At 36.8% G+C, this 21,917-nt stretch overlaps 1 protein-coding gene across 2 annotated transcripts in view; it reads left to right on the top strand.

The window, feature by feature from the left end:
• LOC120524061 (ankyrin repeat domain-containing protein 10-like) overlaps positions 1–20,832 on the top strand; it is a 101,159-nt gene extending 80,327 nt beyond the window's left edge. The window contains exons 5-6 of one of the 2 annotated variants that reach the window (XM_039745903.1): positions 5,181–5,264; positions 19,735–20,832. In XM_039745903.1, coding sequence (XP_039601837.1) covers positions 5,181–5,264; positions 19,735–20,159 — 509 coding nt within the window. In that variant the 3' untranslated portion in view covers positions 20,160–20,832. Of the gene's footprint in view, positions 1–5,177; positions 5,265–19,734 lie in introns of both variants that reach the window. The other variant, XM_039745902.1, reaches the window with a different exon arrangement.
• The last annotated feature ends 1,085 nt before the right edge of the window (positions 20,833–21,917 follow it).

Below are 21,917 nucleotides of genomic sequence, written 5' to 3' on the forward strand. Positions count from 1 at the left end.
CATAAAGTAATAGTGATCCCAACATTGTTAAATTTGAATTGGCCTTTGAAAACACACAGACAGCAAAACAGACTTTTTATATACATAGAGCTTTCTTTATGGAGATGAGAAGAAAACCCAGAACAGTAAAATAAAAACTTTGGAACAATAAAAATGATAGATGGTGTCACTTTAAGGACATCCTGATTCAGACTTAATATTTCAACAACCAGTTAAAGTAAGGAAATGGCCAAAATAGATTAATAAGGACACTGTTAAAAATGTAAGACTGAAAAAGATCAATGTTCAAGACAACTAGCAATACCAGACGCTACAAGGAGGAGTCAAACAAGCTTTCAGACAGGCAAAAGAGAATATAGGAAAAAGGAATTGAAAGTGATCATGAAATAACAAATGAACTAAGTAAATATTTTACCCAAGTATTGGGGAAAGTTGAAATAAATGGAATGCCCCAGGCAGAAGTAAAAATGAGTTTGTTTGTTTTATAATAAGAGTCAGATGTGCTTCGAGCTCTTGAGCTATCAAAGACTAAAGAACCCCCTCAAGAGTTGATGGAAGACCTTATTTATGAACCTTTATTAAGCATATTTCAACAGTCACTTTTAGATGGGAGTAATACCTGGTGTCTGGAAAGCTGCAAATGTGACTCTTACATACAAGAAGAGGATCCTAGTAATTTCAGACCAATAGACTTTGCTTCTGCACTATGCAAATTAAGAAACTATAATAAGAAATACTAGAAATGTACTTGTATGACAGTACTGCAAGATAACAGGTGGCATGTGTTTATGAGTGGAAGATTCTGCCGGTGTCATCCATTAGACTCTTTTTAACAATTTAACCACCCTTACCCCATCCACACATTAACCGTGGCCATCTGCAACAGCTGTCAAGAGGGAAGTTGTGCATAGTGCAGCAGGGAGGCTGGGGTAAGACTTTGGAGCACAGTTTGAAGTTCTTCGTTATTTGCTTTGGAAACCAGTACTGAGATCCAAAAACTAATTTCAATATCACAGTAAAAATTGTACTGCAAATTCAGCACTTAAATACATACGAGAGGTATTCAATAATTTATCTACCTGAGCATGAAAGAAAGTAGCAAGCATGTTGAAACAAGTTTGGGCCTGTTGTGACAGGTCTCAAGTTTACTCCTGCACAGTTGTAGCTTGGTGCGAGTCTAACATTTCAAGAGACAGGAGATCGGGAGAGTCCTTGTGTGAATCAAGTAAGAAAATGCTAGATTTGGAGCAACGTTCAGTGATAAAATTTCTCACAAAAGAGGGGAAAAAGCCAAAGGAGATCCATGAACTCATGACTTCAATTTTTGGTGAGTCTGCCCCATCATCCTAGCATCTAATCAGAAAGTGCAAATAGTAGAGTAAGGTACAATAGACAGTGGGTGCAAATAGTAGGGTTAGGGTTAGGGTTCAGTAAGGTACTGAATATATATCTGTATGATATTTGAATTTACAGGTAGCAGTATATACAAGAAAGAATATATAGAAGCGAATGATGATCAGAAGTACAGATATGTGGTATGAATAAATAAAGATATATGAAATATTTTATTATCAGAACAGATACTGCATGTGTACTGTATACATAGAGTATAGTCAGAAGTTATTGCTATTCAGAAGGGTCAGCTATTGAGTGGTGATGGTGTTATGAAAGAAACTGTTCCTGAGCCTGCTGGTGTTGGACCAAAGGCTCCTGTAGCCTATCCCTGATGGGAGGAGGGTAAACCGTCCATGGTTGGGATATGAGGCATCCTTTATGATGCTGCGAGCCCGTAGCAGACACTGTATATGCTGCTGGTCAGGAATAGTCAGCAGCGGGATGCTGATGATGTGCTGGGCTGTTTTCACCACCCTTTAAGGGGTAAAAACTCAGAAATATGCAAGTGGGTTGAGCCTGTGGTGTCCTGGATGATGGACTATCTGTCGGGCAGACTGCAGTTTGTGAGACTCATGGGCTGTGTTTCTGATGCAGATATGAGCAGCACTGGAGCACCACAAGGAACACTCCTGTCTCTTTTTCTCTTCACTCTTTACACCTCAGATTAGAAATAAGAGCAGGTCATATCACTTGCAGAAATACTCCGATGATTCTGCACTTATAGGGTGTATTGATAAAGGGAATGAGACAGAGGAGAGGAGTCAGGTGGAGAAGTTTGTTTCTTGCTGCAAAGGTAATTGTCTGCATCTTAACATCTGCAAAACATTTCACCACACCAAAGACCTTCTATGTCCAATCACTATTCAAGGGAAGATATGGAGGTAGTGCAATCCTGCAAGTACTTAGGTCCACTTTGATGACAGGTTGGCCTAGTCTCATAACACAGAGGAACTGTATAAGAAAGGGAAAAGCAGTTTCTTTTTCCTTTGGGGACTGTGTTCCTTTAATGTGGGAATTGACATCCTTTACATCTTTTATAACTCTGTAATGGCCAGTGTGATTTTCTACACTGTGATGTGCTCACTGAATCAACAAGCTAATTGAAAGTGCTGGCTCCATTATAGGATACACACTGGACCTCCTGGAGGCTGTAGGGAAGGAGAGAATTAAAACAAAACTGAGTGCCATAATGAAAAATGCTGCATATCTTCTCTGTGACATACTAACACTGAGTACTTTCATCCTACGAATAATCATTCAGCAGAAGTGTGTCAAGAAACACTACTGGGGCTACCAGCAGCACTACATCTGCATAATATCTAACTATCACTGCAACAGCCAAGTCAAAACTAATTTCTTTTTAATTTTCTTGCTTTATAGTCATTCTGGTGTGTATTTGAACCAAAGTGTGTATATTTATTTGCTTATGTATCTACCTATTTATGTATTTATTTATATGAAGAGCTTCTGTAAAAAGCCAAAGTTCCCCCTGGGGACACATAAAGTTCTATTTATCTGTTTTCAAGCAGATAAAATCCCCAAAACACATGAACAGAAGAGAGAAAGTGGGACATCACAAGCACTAATGCTAAAAGTGTACATGGACGTAGTACTGTTTGAATCTTGATTGCCCTCACTTGTTTTGTATACTAAGTCAAAAAGAGTGAATGTAACATCTCTTAATCATATGGTATCAATGGAGATTAGTAACAGCTTAAGTACTACTGCAGTCATCCCTCCCTGCAAAAAACTCATTTCAGGGAGGTAAACCCCCCACCCAAAAAAAAAAAAAAGCCAGGCTTACAATGTAAGGACACAATTCAGCTATTAAACATACATCATACGTATTTGGCTGGCGGCTCAATAGCTATACGCTAATGCAAAAAGCTTTTCTGAAGTATCTCTTTAGCAAACTTTCCTTGTACTGTGATGTAACTTGCTTTGCAGATATGAGCAGTTTGCCAGACGTCTCAACTTCATGACAGTCGTTGCCAGTGAATTTGTTAATTTTGCAAGACATCAGATTCACAAGTGTTTTGTGAGACAGCTGACTCCTGATTTTTTTCTTAATGTGACACACCATGCTGAATGCCTCTTCTACATCACAATTAGAATTTGGCAGCACTGTCTGGCATCTGCCTTGATCACATTTGGAAATCTCTCTAGCAAAGTCAAATTCTGCTCTGGATTCACTTCATCTTGGCTCTCTGCATTGACCACTGACATATTTTTCAAGATTTGGTCACTTTTGGGAACTTTTCCAATATTTTTTGAAAGCATCAAACATAAATTGTTCTGGCGTCTTTAAAGGTCTCTTGTACTTCCTCACTTAGCAGCCGCCTTCTTGTCAGGTACCCAATAAAAAGCTTTTCATCTGGGCAGTGAATTTTTGGGTGGCTCACATCTGTTCCCTGAATGTTCTGTTCTCTCAGTATCTTATGCTCAAAAAATCCCTTTTTTAATCTCTGATCCAACTTGAAGAAGACAAGTGCCTCAGAAAATCAATTGAATTTGTTCAAACATTGTGTGACATCATGGAGCATGTGTATACTTTCATTTGTGGGTCTTTCAGCTTCTCCAGAATATGTGACAACTTCTGATTTTCACTCATTGACTCAAAATAAAAACTTAAGGCTGGCCATTAGTGGAGCAAATGGTCTAAACCAGTGTTTCCCAACCTCGGACCTGCGGCCCCCCGTGACTGCAGTTTTTGTCCCAACCAGCTTCTGTTTTTAATGGGACTCCTGGGCTATTTAAGTGATGTGTTATTTCCCAAGTTCTGTGTTTTGGGAACAATATAGAAATTAGAAAACTAAGTTTGCCATGGTGATGATGCATACTATACTAAACTGACAGATCATAGAGAGAGGTCTACTGTAAAGCCCGCCCAAAGAGAACACTGATAGGTGTACTTAGCATAAAAAGAGAGACCAATCAGGATGCTCTCTCTGTTACTCTCTCGTTACATCAGCCGGTCACTCGCCATCTCTTCTCCAGAGATTCTAGATAAGGTCTGGGATCTTTGCTCACTGTACGCTCTCGCTCTAAAAAACTAATTCCCAGGATATTGTATATAGTTTATGGGCATCAGGGAGCTGATACCAATATGCGAGAGACTCTCAGGACTTCTGGAAGTGTTTGAATGTATGCTACTGTCATGGTACAAGGATTTGGCACATCTTTAGACTAAAGACAAGTTCAGACGAATTTAAATAATGACTGAGAACAAACCAACGAAGACAGAATCCCTAGAATATGAAGGACATAAGGTGTTTGATGTGGAACTGGAGAGTGCTGGGTCCTTGAAGGTTGTGCAGCTAGTCAGTAGCTATGTTATCATTTTATCTCATTTAGATACCTTTTTAAACCTTAAGGTTTCTGTTTCAAATCCAAGACTGTATTTTGTTACAGTTGCACATGGTCTTTTAAATTAAGTGGTCCTTCCAGGTTTCTGTCTTAAATGCATTTCCTTGGAATTTAAACCTATGTTTTAGAGCATTTGATCTTTAACATTAAACAAAGAATGTTGCGAAATGAATTTTTAATGCATTTGAACATTCTGAAGATCATTACCAGGGTCTCATGAATCAGTCTCCGCTATAGACTAAAATCAGTTTCCCTCATCACGTCAGAGTAGGACATGCCATTTATTCTCAAGATGTGATTGTTTGTTCTACTCTTGCTCAGTTTGTAGATCTGCTACTTTATGTTGCATTTAATCCAAGTATTTTTCCAAACCAAGCACTGTGTTTCTAAGTGTTAAATTTCTTTTATTCCCCCAGCAGATCGTGAAATGGCCTTGATGTACAGAAATGGTGAAGATGAGCTAGAAGCCATGCACACAGAATCTGATCCTGCAAACAGTTCAGGTGGGAATGGACGCTTTCCATTTGGCAACAGCACCCATGACATTAAAGGCGATCGCACAGCAATGGGAAATGGTTCATCTGTACAGAATGAAATTGAAATTTACACAGTTGCCGCAATGCAAATTCCTTGCCGCTGTATAAATAAATATGCCTATTTCTAAATCCCATATATTCATCTTTATATTTACCTGAAATTTGATGTATGCAGCATTATGGATTAGTGCCTACAGCAGTGAAAGAGATAAGTAGTAGTATGTGTGTATGTTTATGTGAGTATCTAGATGTGTATGTTTTTGTATGTTAACTTATTATATGGCCATACTGCAAAGCATCTTCTGTGTGCTAAAATTATTTTGGCTGTATTATGCTGCATGGATGCCCTAATGAGCAACTGAGAGTTTTGTTGTTTTTTTTTCTTTTAACATGATTTACTCATTTTCTATTTTGTGAGTTTCTCTCTCTCCCTCTCTCAGACCAATGCTGGACATTCATTCTTTGCTCTGTGTGTTTTCTTTCTTTGTCACACACACTTTACCTGTACAATGACAGTGAATATCAGTGAGCCATGCTGTCATCTGTTTGAATGGACTACCATCATGCAGATAATGGAAGGCAATTACTCGCTTACTAAGTGTTGATATAACTGCTAAACACCATACAAAAATCTACACCATGCTTCCTCTGCCTTCCTTGAGTTAATCATTTAGCATAAATGCAGCAAAGCTACAGCACTTAAAACACACTATTATGTATTTATACTCCCCTCCTCTTTTTTTTGGTGACGGCATTGCTTTAGTAGTTGCTCTCTGTATGCACATGCAGCTTCCTTGAGTTAAAATTTTTAGGTTTTCCTGCTATCCCTTAAAAACATTACACTTCAAGTTTTTGCTTATTAAAACGATGTCGGAAGCTTACAAATTTGTTTAGCAGTAATTGTATTATGGTTTTTACATTTTTGTAGCGATTATTGCATTCACACGTGATTTAACTCCGTGTGCTGTTCACTACGAAAGTAGAATCAATCATTATTTTATTAAGATTTTTAACATGAGCAGTATGCACCAACACAGGATAATCTGTTCTCTGCATGTCTGTGCAGTCATATAAAATAAGTTCTTGATTTGCCAGCTAGAATATGCAGAAGAAACGCAAGAAATTATAACCACCAAATATGACAACTGAGTGAGCATTATTAGCACTAATAGTATTACGTACACACACAGCATTTATAACTAATTCTGTAAGTTAGAGTTATGTATAAAAAGGTGTTTCTAAAAGTAGCACTTGTGTTTCGTTGTCGTCTTCCAAAATGTCTGTACCCTATACCTAATACTATCATCAATAATTTGGAACACACTTAGCATTCTGAAGTAACATCTTGTTTCAGAAGATGGCAACAACTTGATTGTCTTATCCATCTTCTGGATATTTGTGCAGTACTTTTTATTTTTCATCTTTTTTTTTTTAACTGTAAATTAGCTAAAGAGCAGTTGATACATAAGTGGAAAAAAAGAGTCATAACATGCTCAGACAGCTAGGCTAGTGTAGGATCATCAGCATAAAGAATTTTAAGATATGACTAAATTTAAAGACTGATTTAGTAAAACCTTGAAACAATCCAAATTATTTCTGCATATTTGTGTGAGGAATTTCTGTTACTTCTTGTGCTCTTAGTTCTGTTTATCTTGCAAATATGCCAAATTGATGCCTTTTTATTAAGGTTTTGACATTATCTGCCACAATATGCTATGAAACCATGTCCCATTTTACAAACATTTTATGACCTTAATTTAGAGCATTTTTACATATTTATGAGTTTTTGATTTAAGTATAAATGTATAACAACATGAAGTAACAGTAACACAAAATTGAAGTTCTGGTCTCTGCCACAATTCCATCAGACAAATGAAAGTTGAATACAGTTTAAAGGCAATAATAAAAAATACAAAAGTAGTGAAAAGAGCACTTGTAGCCACAACATTTTATCCCACAAATCCACCTCAACGGACTTAGAACCACTTAGACCAGGGGTCTCCAAAATGTTGCTCGCAAGCTACTGGTAGCTTGCAACCCCTTTCCAAGTAGCTCGCCAAAGGGTTAATGAATCCTACATACATTTGAAAACTTGATTAGTCAAATTAGGGCTGGGCAATCTTTCCAAAAAATCGTATCATGATCCTTTTAACACAAGAATCACGATCCACAATCTGAATTGCAATCTACCTTTTCAATGTGGCATACACTTAAGAGAATATCCGGACTCAAACTCATCAAAACCTAAGTAACACTTTATTTTAAATATCAAACAAAGTTGAATTCAATTGTTCTCTCGTTCGCTAGCCAAGCAGAGTTAAGGAACATGCCCTGAAGCTGCTGCGTGAGTGAGGAAGACCCCTCCCTTTGGCCTGCTGCGTTTCTCTCGGATTCACACAAATCAATCGGTACCGCAGGTGAACTATGATACATAGCGAAATGAGAGAAGTCACAAAATCAACCGGAATGTTCAAGCAAATTATAGAGAAAATAGCAATCTAAATCTGTTAAGTAGTTTTCTCTTGAAAAGCAGACAGACAGACAGACATTGGATTTTATATATTTTCCATTAGTAAACCTTCAAAATAATGTGCAGGTACAGTCTCAACAGCATTCTCAGCATTTCTGGAGCTTAGTAGAGCCAGATAACTATAAGAATCTTCACCAAGCAGCTCTGAAAATGTCAGCTTTGTTTGGGTCTCCATACCTCTGTGAGTCTGACATGAATGTCACGAAATCAAAGTTCAGAACAAGACTGACAGACGAACATTTAAATAACTCCATAAGAGTGAACCTAAGTGGCTACAATCCACCATACACCTCTCTTGTTGACTCCATGAAGTGCCAGTCATCCCACTAACTAAAAAACATATCACACATGCAACTGGACATGTGAATAAAGTGACAACAGTGACATGGAACAAAATGACAAATGAATAAGTCAGATCTGATGATTTAGAATTGCATTGTTTTGTTTTGACAGCATTCATGTTTTAATTCAGTAGAGTGAGATACACTAGAAAATGCACACAGACATACAAAATGCACTTGCAGGTGAACTAAATATTTTTGTGATGTTTTAATGCAAAATGTGAATTGTGGACACCAACATTTTGTAAATGTTCAGGCAATACGAGCTTATTCAGTTTGTTTGGGTTGAAGTAAGCTATGAGAATAAACGTTAGAAAACATGAGTAGCTCTCGGCCATTTTCATTTTGTAAAAGTAGCTCTCGGGGTTGGGAAGGTTGGAGACCCCTGACTTAGACACTCATCAAACCTGTCCATAATCTTTATCCTGGAAGTAAGAGGAGAAAACCGATTTTTTGTTTTTAATTTTCAAATAGATTAAAAACAATGCATTTCGCACAGAGCACTTCTAATATACAGAAATACATAAGTATTCTTAAGGCAGAAATTTAAAGCAACATGCCATTCACACTTTTCCTGTAAAATTGTTTATGTAGGACAAAAAAGGCCAACAAAGTGAATTAACATTTTATTCACTGGAAAGTATCTGCATGCATCTGTTAAACTGCAGTTAGTTTTCAATGGGTTTGCAGTCCGAAGTGATACTGGCATATAAAAAGATACATGCAAAGAAACGTGGGAAAATAATAAAGACTATGCATTTGTTGTTTTATATCCAAATTTAGTAAACACGGGATAATCTATTGTAATGCTGCTTCATTCGTCTGCAGTAATGCTGCAAATCTTAGCTGAGAAGTTATTTGTTTGGAAGTATAAGAGCAGGATGATGTGGAGTCGCCTCAGAAATACAATAAATTCATGCACTACTACTGCTTTGTTCTTACACAATGCACCTCAGCAAGTGCAGGCGCAGAGCACTGCAATGATTCTCAAGGCAGGATGCAAGAGTAGATTATACCACGCACTAAACACAAAACTATCACATATAAGGATACAGATTTGTTCAAATACAGCAGAAACAAAGTAGAAACTAATTAATTGTAGAATCACAGCCAGATTGTACTGAAGAAGTTAGACAAGCCAGGTACCGCCAGAGTCCTGGAGGCCTCGGTCAACAAGCCAACTCCTCAGTAGCTTAGACAGTGTTTGGCTGGCTAGTCTGATGAAAGGACCCTTCTACTGGATGATTCCAGTGCTCCTTTATCTGAGATGACTTTTTCATGGCAGGCAAACAACTTGGCAGTAGAGTAATGTCACTTAAGTGCCACATGAGGGTGCCGAGAAGAGAAACTGAATAGGGGAAGGTTAGTAAAAGTTTATCAATATTGTATTACTTATATTTTAGTACTAATGACTAACAACAGAAATGCAGTATACATAGCTACACTACACTAAACTATAAAGTTTATCATCTTTTGTAGAGCCCATAGCTGTGAAATGAAAATCTTTCACAGAGAATTCTTAAGCTGTTTGTAAAACATTTTAAGCCCTGAGAATTAAGAGGTGCTTGTTGAGTAGCTTTGCTTAGCCTTTTCATCAGTAACTTTTTTTATTGTCCATAAAGACATGTTTTTTTGTACTGTTTATAGTTTACTAAACTTAATTGACATATTAAGGAAAGCTATTAGTCCAAACTTAGTATCTATAATAGCAATTAAAGGATTGTTTGCATTAGAAGTATACAGTACATGTACTGGAATAGAAGTATAATGTACTGACTTATTAAGAATTTAGAAGGCAAGGATTTGAAGAGAATAACAGTGTGTTGTTGAATTAAAGAATTCAACAGCTATGTGCTATAGCCTGATTTTATTTAGAATGACAGACTATTAAATGAAAAAAACAAAGCTAAAGGAATAAACTATGTATTATAAACAGTCAGTCATCATCCAACCCACTATATCCTAACACAGGGCAAACAATGAAAGCAAATCATTTTTTTAAAATGCACTGCAGGTGAACACTATCTGGATCTTGACAGTATGCCATTAATTATCAAGATTTAAAAAAGTGGTTATACTAAAGCTAGCATCTATAGTAGTTCATTTGGGAAAAGGGCTGATAAAAACGGGTCAATATAATGATGTAAGGAAAATGTACATACAGTGATACCTATTGATGAGATTAGAACTTGTGACCTTGTAAAGCAAAAAGATGTGTAGTCACAGGTTCTGAATTGTCTTTTGGCTTACAGTGTGAAATCTGAGAGGTTAATCAGTTAACCTATCTGTGTCACAATTGTACGAGTTGACGTAAATGAGTTACTTTTTTTCAATACATCTGTTTCCATATTTCTGCAAATAGCGGTGTAGACAGGAGACATGATTTACTTTGGTTCACACTGTCTGTTGGCAGTGGGGATTTAAATCCGCAGATTTGTGGTTTTAAATGCCAACACCTTAGCCCCCCACACTACGTTGTAAACATAGTATGTATCTCCTGATAAAATGTACAACAGTATTTGTCCTAGGTTTATATAAAAATGTAAAGTAACAATTTTCTTTTATGTACTTCTGTATATTGCTATCATATACTTCCCTATCCCTCTTATTCTAATGCATGGGAGTAGCTTGTGTATCCCTGCATAAGGTAGGAGCAAACCATAGGCAGGGTAACAGATATTTATAGGTCACTCTTATGCACGTGGGCCATTTTATAGAAAGCAGTCAACTTAGCCATCTAATAATTTGGCAGATGGCTTTATCCAAAGCAACTTATAGGATGTTTTTACAATTGATGCACATTCACTGCACCTGCTTTATCTGAATAATCGGCATAGAAGTTCAGCACCACGCCGTTTAAGTGTTTTAGGTGTACTATTTGTTAACCTGATTGTTGTGTTAAATAAAAAAAAACAAAACATGACATGCCCTTAAAGCTTGAGCTTAATGTCAGATAATGTTTGTTAGATGACTTGCTGTGCCCTTTTTGTTGTATGTGTTTATATTTTTTCATATGCAAGCAATCCGCCAAAGTTTAGAACATAACCATGTATTAAACAAAATGTCTTCACCTTGGAATCCCAGATTTAGGTTACCTTTATTTCTAACCTTTTATTGTGCCAGTAAAATTGTGATTTATTTTTTTTTATTTATTTTTTGAAAGCACGGTGGAAAATGTCATGTCTAAACTTGAATATAACTCTTGTGCAGTCTTAGGGGCCTGCTATGCACAGTACAAAGAGACATATTTGACCAGCCCATTCTGTCTATTGAAGCAATTTAATTACAACATTCACCTTCAATAAAACACAGCTTGAGTCTAAGGATTACAATATTGCATTTCTTAGAATACAGGAAAATGCTAAAAACTTTCAGACGTTGGGAACTACACACAGTTGAACTCTTTAGTATTCAGTTTTGCACCCATTACTTGGTGGTGATTATTGATTATTATGGATCTTGTAAAAGTAAATTTGAAATAATTAACTCATAGCCTGGCAGTTCTTTTTTTTTTTTTTTTAGCTTGGAAACGTTTGCTTGTCATAAAAAGATTTTTTTTTCCAATTGTGCCACTCATTAATGCTTTTAACATGATATCTGTATGTATTGCACGTCTCTTACCAAATCACATATTAATTGTTGCTTAAACCTGTATTAGAGGACTTGTAACTTCATGGATGTTGTGTATGATTAATAGACAATAATGTCATATTTTAAAAAAATAAAAAATGGCATAGAATGCCTGATGTTTCATAAGCATTAAATCTGGTTTAGTTGCCTTAATGATTGAAATATGTATCTGTGCATATCTTTGTCTCATATATTGAAAGTGAGAAGATTAGAATCTGGTTTCAAATAAAAGAAAATCTTTAATCACTCAGTTTTCATTTCTCAGCCGTCAAAATATTTGCTGAGTGTACTGAAAAACTTGTGTGTACCATAAGTCTCTTTTTCCATTAGATGCTGTGTTATATATATATATATATATATATATATATATATATATATATATATATATATATATATATATATATATATATATAATAATATAAGCACATGATTTCTAGCATCTCCCTTAACTAGGAAACCCAAGGAAGATATTCTCAGTTTTGACTTAAGAAGATGGCTGTTGTTGTCTCAACACTTGCCTTTTTACATGGAAAGCTTGCAACCTATGATGCTATTTTGAATCAACTCATAGCTTGTTGCCTAAAGTATCTCTGTGTTAATATGTGATAGAATTTTCTCTTTTTTTTGAGCTGAAAATTTAGTTTTGACATTCTGAAGTGCAAACAATACCTGTTTTTCTCTTGATTAGGATTGCGCAGTGAAAGTTTGCTCATGGAGTAAATGTGCAAGTTTGCAATATTTCTCTGTCTTTTATAAGAGGCAACACTGCCTGTGCCAGCAACTGGGAAGCTAAGGGTCTTAGCTTTCTTGAAAGTATTGTACAAAATTGATTTCAGCATTTTCAGAATTAAACTCCTATTTTCTTTGCTAAAAGGCAGTTAACAATAAATGCTAAATAATAAAGTGCCTATTGTGATTTCACATTTGGTTTGTGCTCATCACTAAAGGGGTTCTTTTATTGAAATGTCTGCAGAACAAAATCTAATCCAATGCACAAAACATACTGCCAAAAGCTTGTTTTTTTCCTTCAAAATAATAACTGGTAAGAACTTCAGACAGAGCAGTATGTTAACAGGGTATGAAAAGCAGAACATAGTAAAATATTGTATATTCCATTAACTGAAAAATTGACTTTTAATAATTGAGCAATTTGCTACCATTCTGCAAAGTATAGTACCTCTAATGGAGCAAAACTGGAAAATACTGTTTAGAAAATGATGAATTTAATGTCCATTACCTGCATTTATTTAAATGTAAGACTTGTTCTAATGTAATTTGTGGCCATTTCCATCCATATTCTATTACATCAAGATGCTAAATTTGTTAACCTTGTTGTAATGATTTTTCTATATGAAGTGTGTTTGTTATATCACAGCACATTAATAATTGTCAAAATAATATGATCAGAATTTATCAATGTATAGTATATAGGGGATATAGTAAGCAAAATTTCAAACTTTTTCCCTAGGGCCTATTATTGTATTTGTTCCCATCATATCCATATAAAAATACAATTTTCATTCAGAAAGAAGAAAAGAGATTTTTATAAAGAAGTGATATTTCAATATATGGTTAAACAAAGTAACTTATTTATAATGCCTTGGAAAAGTTTTCTGCCCCTTAAACCTTTATCTCACATTAGTAATCATCACAACCTAGGATTTTGATCAGTTTAACTTGGAATTTTTATTTGTAAATCAAACACACTTTTTCATAATGGTGCTAAAAAAGAAAGAACATCCATCCATCCATCCATCCATTTTCTAACCCGCTGAATCCGAATAGGGTCACGGGGGTCTGCTGGAGCCAATCCCAGCCAACACAGGGCACAAGGCAGGAACCAATCCTGGGCAGGGTGCCAACCCACCGCAGGACACACACAAACACACCAAGCACACACTAGGGCCAATTTAGAATCGCCAATCCACCTAACTTGCATGTCTTTGGATTGTGGGAGGAAACCGGAGCGCCCGGAGGAAACCCACGAACACGGGAGAACATGCAAACTCCACGCAGGGAGGACCCAGGAAGCGAACCCGGGTCTCCTAACTGCGAGGCAGCAGCGCTACCACTGCGCCACCGTGCCGCCAGAAAGAACATTATAAACCTTAAAAAAAAAAAAATTAAAAATTACAGATTCATACCATTTGTTTTTTTTTCTTTATTGTGGGGCCTCTACATTAGTAGTAGGCATGTGTTTGTTGTTCTTTGAAATGCAAACTTCCTTGCCAGTTTGAACATTCTTGGAGTGAGTATCAGGTTTTCCTCCAGGATCTCTTTGTATTGTGCAGCCTTCATCTTCCCGTCAGTCGTGACCAGATTTCCAGTCCCCTCTGCTGAAAATCACAACTACAACATGATGTCCACTCCACCACATCCTCCAGAGCTTTTTTTCTTTGCACTTTTCCATAAAAGGAATGTCGAATGTCTTCTCCAGTCATATTAGCCTTTCTGACCAGGCCCAGCCTGACAGTGTGACTGTAGTTTCATATTTTTCCATTTCTAAATGGTGCTGGGTTTCAAATTATGATCAATAGTTTTTGAGATTTTTGTGCTCGTTTCCAGATCTGTGCTTTTCAGTGACTGATTTGTTTTCAATGATCTTTTGTCGTCATTTTGGTTTGCTTTGTGGAAATTCTCTACCATCATGTTGGACCTCAGCAAGAGAGGCAGGATTTGTTCAATTCAGTGAATTGAGAACAGGTAATCCATGAGGTGGAGAACATGAACAAATTGGGGGAGTTGATCAAGTGATACATAGCACCTGAGTGAAGTGAGCCTTACATTTAAAAAGAGTAGGAACACTTTTTAAATCTCACTTTTTTTCCTGTTTAACAGATTATAAAAAAGCTTTCAATTTCTTTTTGATTTAGCATAATATGCCGTTTTGTAGATCAGCTGGAAAAATTCTTAGTTTAATATATTGACTTTAGGATTTAAAACAAACATGAAAATAGCTTTGTGGGCTGAATCCTTTTTCAAAGGTCTGTCAGTCTACCAGTTATACAGTCTGTCTAGGTTACTAGGAAAGTCAGTGATGGTGTTGTGCAGTAATGGACTGAGCATTAACAACAACCTATATTGTGTGTGCATTTTTGTATGTTTTCTTTGGAAATGTGTGTGTGTGTGATTACAAATGTCCACTAACAGTACTCCGATCTTAGTTTTTCAGGCTTCCCTTTCTTCTGATCTTTGTTGTCAAGTTACTTTTATAAATTGTCAGTTGTAGTTGTTTTGCGCCGATCTTTTCTATATTCTGCATGTTTAACTTTATATTTCTCACAAGTTATTCCTTGGAAGACTCCTAATCCAAAACTTGCTGTTATGCAGTATTCACTATAAAGAACTGACCTTAGTTTGACTAGATAAAAGTATAACATCATCATCGATTGACATTGTTCTTGTTTCTTTTCCAAAGTCTAGTTAGTGTAGGTCTGCCTCGCTCATGCATTGTATCCAGCTTTTCAACCCTTCATTGGGTCCCAGTCTGGGTGGTTTGTTATGTGGTGGGTGCGGCAACATGCTGTATCAGCGCATGCTCCTAACCTCTTGCGAGTGGTGAGCCTGCGTGGTGACAACTTGTAGCTGTGATTCATCTTCCTCCAAAGTTTCAAAAGCACAGTTTGTGTTGTTATTGCCATTAGGAACTTGAAAAGTACTAAAAAGTGATGCCAAAACTTTCTTTTCAAGGATAATAGTAATAACTAGACATTAAGCCCATTACAATAACGGGCACTAGAACAGTAGTGCATAAATATTAGTAGGAACAGTCTATATTAAATGGCAAGGGATCTTGTATGTGGCTGTAATATATGTCACTGTATTGTGCGCCTTTAATTTTCTCTCTCAGTAATACTGGTTTGTATTTTCATAAAATGCCTGTAATTTTGTATGACAGTAATACAGTGGAACCTCGGCTCACGACCATAATTCGTTCCAAAACTCTGGTTCTAACCCGATTTGGTCGTGAACCGAAGTAATTTCCCCCATAGGATTGTATGTAAATACAATTAATCCATTCCAGACCGTATGAACTGTATGTAAATATATATTATTTTATGTTTTTAAGCACAAATATAGCTAATTATACCACTGAATGCACAGCGTAATAGTAAACTAAATGTGAAAACATTGAATAACACTGAGAAAACCTTGAACAACTGAGAAAACTAAGACTGGAAGAGTTCGCACTATAGCCTTACGACCCGCTCGCTAAAAACACTTTTTGTAATGAGTTTTAAGCACAGGGAAAAAAATGAACATTTGAAAATTTAATTAACAACCAAGAAAAGTAACATTGCAACAACGCACGCACACACCTGTGTGTGTGTGTGTGTGTGTGTCCCGCGGGCGCCTGTGTGTGTCTCGTGTGTGTGTGTGCGTGTGTCTGTCGCGTGGGTGCCTGTATGTGTGCGTGTGTCTGTCGTGCACGCGCCTGTGTGTGTGTGTCTGTCTCTCATGCGCCTGTGTGTGTGTCTGCACAGGAAGAGACTGAACACGTGCTGTGTGACCCCGCGCATGCGCACTTCACCAGAAGACACACACACGGACACCTGGATGCACATAGGGCTTTTATAAAAGAGGATACTTTGAGCCATGTGTTGTAGTGTTTTCCTCTCAGAATGGCAACAGAAAATGCCTCAAAACACTGGAAGCAACTGCCATGTGCAACTGCATCCGTTAGGGCTGAAACCACAGCAGCTCCATGATCTTGAAAGTCTATGGACCTCTTTCTACAATAAGATCATTAATAGTTAATTGCTGAAATGTGTTTTCAGAATAGATTGTAACAATATATAACGTTTTAATGAATATTAACTTTAATACTGTACGTTTATATAATAACAAAAAAGCTAAACCAAAGTTGCAGGTTTCTTCACTTTATTTTCCTCTTCACTTCCATCTTTTCTTACTTTCAGCTCACACAATTCTGGGTAAGAGAATAAATAGAGTTGGGGGTGTGAAAGGATTTTGATGGTGGAATTTTGGTTGGAATTAGAGTATTTTTTGTCCTATTCCATTCACCATTGTTTTTGTTTTTAATATTAATAATGGAAAAGACACGCACAAATATTTCCACACTTCGCACACATCCATCCATCCATTATCCAACATGTCTATATCCTAATACAGGATCATGGGGGGTCTGCTGGAGCCAATCCCAACCAACACAGGGTGGAAGGCAAAAACAAATCCCAGGCAGGGGGCCAGCCCACTGCAGGACACACACACACACCCACACAGCAACAGATAATTCTCTTTCAATGGAAAAAAAATTTTTTCCCTCTGGCAGGAATATTAAAATCCCCCTATTAAAGGATTATGACATCGGCACAAGTAACATGAAGAGTTTGACACTTGCAGCATTTGCTGAGAGGTCGTCTTACCAAACTATCAAAACTCTTCTCCATCATGGGATCCAAAGCTTTTCTGCACTTGATAGGGAACAACAGCTGCACTCCAGGGTATTCTTTGCATGATAATATTCGTTTTTGGATAATCTGGTCAACTTAACAGGTCTGTAAGAAATGTTCTTGTATTAAGTCACAGTTCCACAGTTTGCCCCAATATGGAAACATGGTACCTAACACAGTGCCTGTTCAGACATATTTATTCTCTTAGTTACATCTACCAAACTCCTCGTGTTTAAACTTCCTCCCCATCAACCAATGTCAGGAGAATGAGACAAGTTCTGGTTTTATATGCTTGTTTTCTAATATGCATCTAATAAATCGATGGATTCCTTTCAGTCTGGTTTCGGGGCACAGCACAGCTGGGTGTATCTGGCATTGCCCCCCAGTGGATTAAGTCCTGTTTGCCTGATAGGCAAGAGTTTGTTAATCTTGGCAACAGCAGGTACAGCTCAGTGCCAGTCGCACAAGGAATTCCTCAGGGCTCTGTCCTCGTCCCTCTGCTCTTCTGTATCTATATGCACCTCCTTGGCCATATTATTTGTAGCACTGGACTGGGTTATCGTTTTTATGCAGGTGATACTCTATTTCAACTCAGTGGGTGACAGGGCCTTCAGCTGTAATGTCTCCAGACTTTGGAATGACCTCCCTAAATTAATCAGATCAGCTGACTCAATTAATTCATTTAAAAAACAACTTCAAACTCATCTGTTCAGAAACGTTTTTAACTTAACCTGACATTCTGCCACCACTTTCGGTCTTCCTCTCTGTCCAGATGCTTCGTATAATTTCTGCTTGTGTTATATCACATGATGTTATTTGTTCAGAGTGTGATTGAATTTAATATTTATTCTGGTTTATTGTCTTTTATTCTACTTACTGCTTTGTATCTCCTGTATTTATCTATTTGTACCCAATGTTACATATACCCTGGTTTTTACATAAGCCTTGAACATGGCGAATATCGCTGTAAATTGACCAGTGAATGTCCGATCTTTTCCTCGATTTCGGGATTTGGCCAGCCAGTTTGAGAAATGGCATGGGGTGATCGGCCAAAGTTGGAAGAAAAAAGGCATGAGCAGTGATTTGTTGCACACTTAGTAGTGCAATTGCATCGAGTGTAGCCTTGGTGGCTCTTGTTCAGAAAGTGGATGCAACTTGATTGTTTCACAATAATTAAGATTAGGTATATAAGTAGGTTTTACATTTCTGTTATCATTTTAGCCCTAAAAGAGTGACTTAACATCAGGGACCTATTTTATTGAACATAAGGTTAGTGTTTGGGGCGAGGGGAAGGCCGTCTCAAGTGGTGTCCGCTTTCTGAATAAGACCCGCCTTGAGCAGTTTCTCGTCCAGCATGGAAAGCTCACTTCTGAATCTGCATCTGAAATTTTTAAGCATCTTTGCACCTTGAGCGGACAGTCTTATATCAGCACATCGACTTTTGGCCAGGGATTTCTCGCCACTTTGCAAAATGGCCTACCAAAGTATCATATACACTGGTCATTTCTAGTAATTCGGCCACACCTCGCAGCCCAAATGCAAAATGGCTAGCCAATTCAGGAACTGGCCGAACTTTGGGTTTTGGCCTTTACGTGTGTGTGCGTAATATATTATATATATATAATAGAGATATATAGATATAGATATATATAAGATAGATAGATATATATAGATATAAAATGTATTATTATTATGTGCTCATTTGGATGTCCAGTGTTCTCCTGAAACTGGCTTAGCTGTTTTTGTAATTTAAATCTGGTCTTTAAGATTAAGATTGTGCTCTGGCAGACTCTTGTGTGCATAGAAATTTCTAACTATTCGACTGTTCAATTCTCATCACACATCAAGTCTGCATCTTACGTAGCCCCTAAAGTGAAAAGAAAAAAAAAATCTTGTTTTACATGCACACAAGATGTTTTTTTACATATATGGCTTCATTGTCACCATAACCCCTTTTGCTAAAATAAGCCTCTACAGCTCAGAATTTGTTTTAAGTGATGTTCAAAAATGAAGTACCAATGTCAGGTTGTAAGCATGCAAATGATGCTTTTATGGGAAAGGCCTAGCATAAGCATAGGTCTAGGAATTCCATATCAACTTTCCGATAGGCTACATAATGAAACAGTTAAAGTTGAAGAAGCAGAACAGGTCTACCAAAAATATACAGAATCCCTAAAGGGATACGTGTATCCCAGAAACATTTTTGCATGCATGCACAAAAAGATTTTGTGAGCACATAAAACTTTCTTGTGTTATAATTATATAATTAGTGAACATATGAACTTTTGGTATTCTGTGGATATACACAAATTCATTTAGAGATCAAGAAATTTCAAGTGATGACGGGATCAACACAGCCTGTGAGAAACAGTGAATGAAACATTTTGTGAATATATCAACAGGGCATTCATGCAACTCACAGGTTTACCTCCTGCTTGATTTGTCTGACAACATTCACTTGCTTTTATAGGTGTTTTGGGTTTTTTGATATTTGATTTTAAACCTCTTATCTTAAATGGCAGGTGCACAAGTTTCAGGAGTTGTAAACTACAAAACCTGTCTGGGAAAAGCATTGGAAAATGGATTTCTCGCCAATGGAGTCCTCTCTGAAGCAGGAAGTAATAGTAATGAAGCTAAACAAGGTGCTGACATCCCTCTAGTTGCTGACAATGGCTGGATAAACTCTGCTGGTGAAAGCCATGGTGCTGACATGTGTGGTTCACTTCATCTGGGTGGGAGTCCCAGCAGCTGTGTCCCTCAAAGGCCAACATGGGTGCCTAGCGATTTGGCAGACACCTTGCACTATGGCCATTTTCATGGGTTTGGAGACACTGCAGAGAGCATTCCAGAAGCTAGCAGCCTGGATGAGCATTGCACTTCCATTAAAGCAGAGCAGCGGTATGACAATGCAGTCTATAGTGCCTTGCACATGTTTCATGGTTCCTAAACAGTCCACTTCTGTTTCCTTAGTGGTTTTATGAGTCTGTTAGCACTTTCATGCAGAGGAGGAAAGAAGGGTCAGAAAAAAATCCATTACCAAAAATATTTAAGTGTTGCATTTCTCTCTTTGCTGAAAGGTTGTTCATTTATAGTGTTTGTTTGCTTTGCTGTCTTTCCTTTATGCATTTTTTAAACATGTATTATTTACATTATATTTTAAGTTTGTATTTTTATGTTTTTGGGGACTTTTCCCAAATATCTGTGTTGAAACCAACATGTGAGTGTGGTGGATTTTGTACAACTTTGTCTTTGTTTTTTTTTTGTTTTTTTTAATTGTTCTTTGTATAGCATCTCGGTTTTGTAAAATGTTTTCAGATAGATTTTGAAATTAAGGAAAAGTTGATAATATAACTACACAAGTTAAAGCGTTTAAAAAAAATTCTTTTTTTTTTTTTTTCTAAAGTTAATTTGTCTATAGTTAAACATGCTTTTGGAAAGCATCAACAAGGTAATTGTGTGCCAGTAATTGCATTTTGAAGCACTAAGTTTAGGGATTTATTACTTTGTTCATTTGAATTTGTGTTTAAAAAAAAAAAATGGCATTTGAGCGTTACATTCCTAAATTGTATTCCTTCTGTAAATGCTTTCTTTTACTGTAAATAAAAAAGTAAATACAGAAATCTCTTACAGGTTCCCTTTATGGTGTTCGCCAGATACACACAACACTGGTTTGCATTTTGTAAAATGCTGTTATATTTGACAGTCAATTAAGGGAATTTTCTTTCAGAAGGTTTGGAAATTCCAAGACTGGTTGAGTCCTTCAGTTTATTCATTCTTTCTCAAATGGTAAGCATTGATTTGAAAAAATAGAAAAACTTAAAATTCTTTTACAGGCAGTTCAGGGTTTAAAATGTAGCCAGTCTCTGGATGTCCTGCTAGCTCTCCTCTAAGCACACTGAGGTATCTTTTGGTCTTTGTTTCAAATCATTGTAGAAAATCTTCAACAATGAGGGCACCTTTGGGCTGGGTGGGGAGCGAGTTTGAGGCAAAACTCTTTAGGAATGCTTGGGTTTGTTTTGCTATCTTCGTCAGATTGCATGGTGGTTAGAAACAAAAGGAATTATTTTTAAAAGTGACTCTGTGTCCGTTTTTTTAAATGAACTGTAATCAGATTACATAATTTCTTGCTAATTAATTTGGACAAAATAGATTTTTTTTTAATCTGTCTTTTGATTACCCATCTTTTTCATCATAGCCTGATACTTAGAATCCTGTTTGTGGTTCTAAAAATCATGTGTCCTTCATCAATAGAAGCAATTGGTCTGAATTCTCAGTGCATTTAATAGTATGATTACTACTATCAAGCTAAAACTGCAGCTTGGTGTAAATTTAAATGGTAAGTGTTTTAAATTTCTAAGGAAATCCAAAAGCATCAAATACAAATTACAAGGTCAAATGTTCTTGTAACTAAACATCAACTTGTCACAGTGCATACTTGGTAAACATTGATAATTTCTTCAACTGTGCCTCAGTTCATTGCCTCTGTTCAATGTTAATAATAATAAGAGAAGACATCTGTCCATTTTTACGTCTTTTATCTGTTTCTGTAGCCTCATCATTGTTCAACGCCATACAGAACCTGTTTAGCTGGCACCACAGATTTTGCAGTAGATAGACGATTGGGTCAGATATGATTGTGTCATTTGTACTAATTTACGGACACATTGCAAAATATCAAAATATCCATGTCATGAGGAACTCTCCA

This window comes from Polypterus senegalus, chromosome 2, assembly GCF_016835505.1.
Source record: "Polypterus senegalus isolate Bchr_013 chromosome 2, ASM1683550v1, whole genome shotgun sequence".
Classification (NCBI taxonomy): Eukaryota; Metazoa; Chordata; class Cladistia; order Polypteriformes; family Polypteridae; genus Polypterus; species Polypterus senegalus.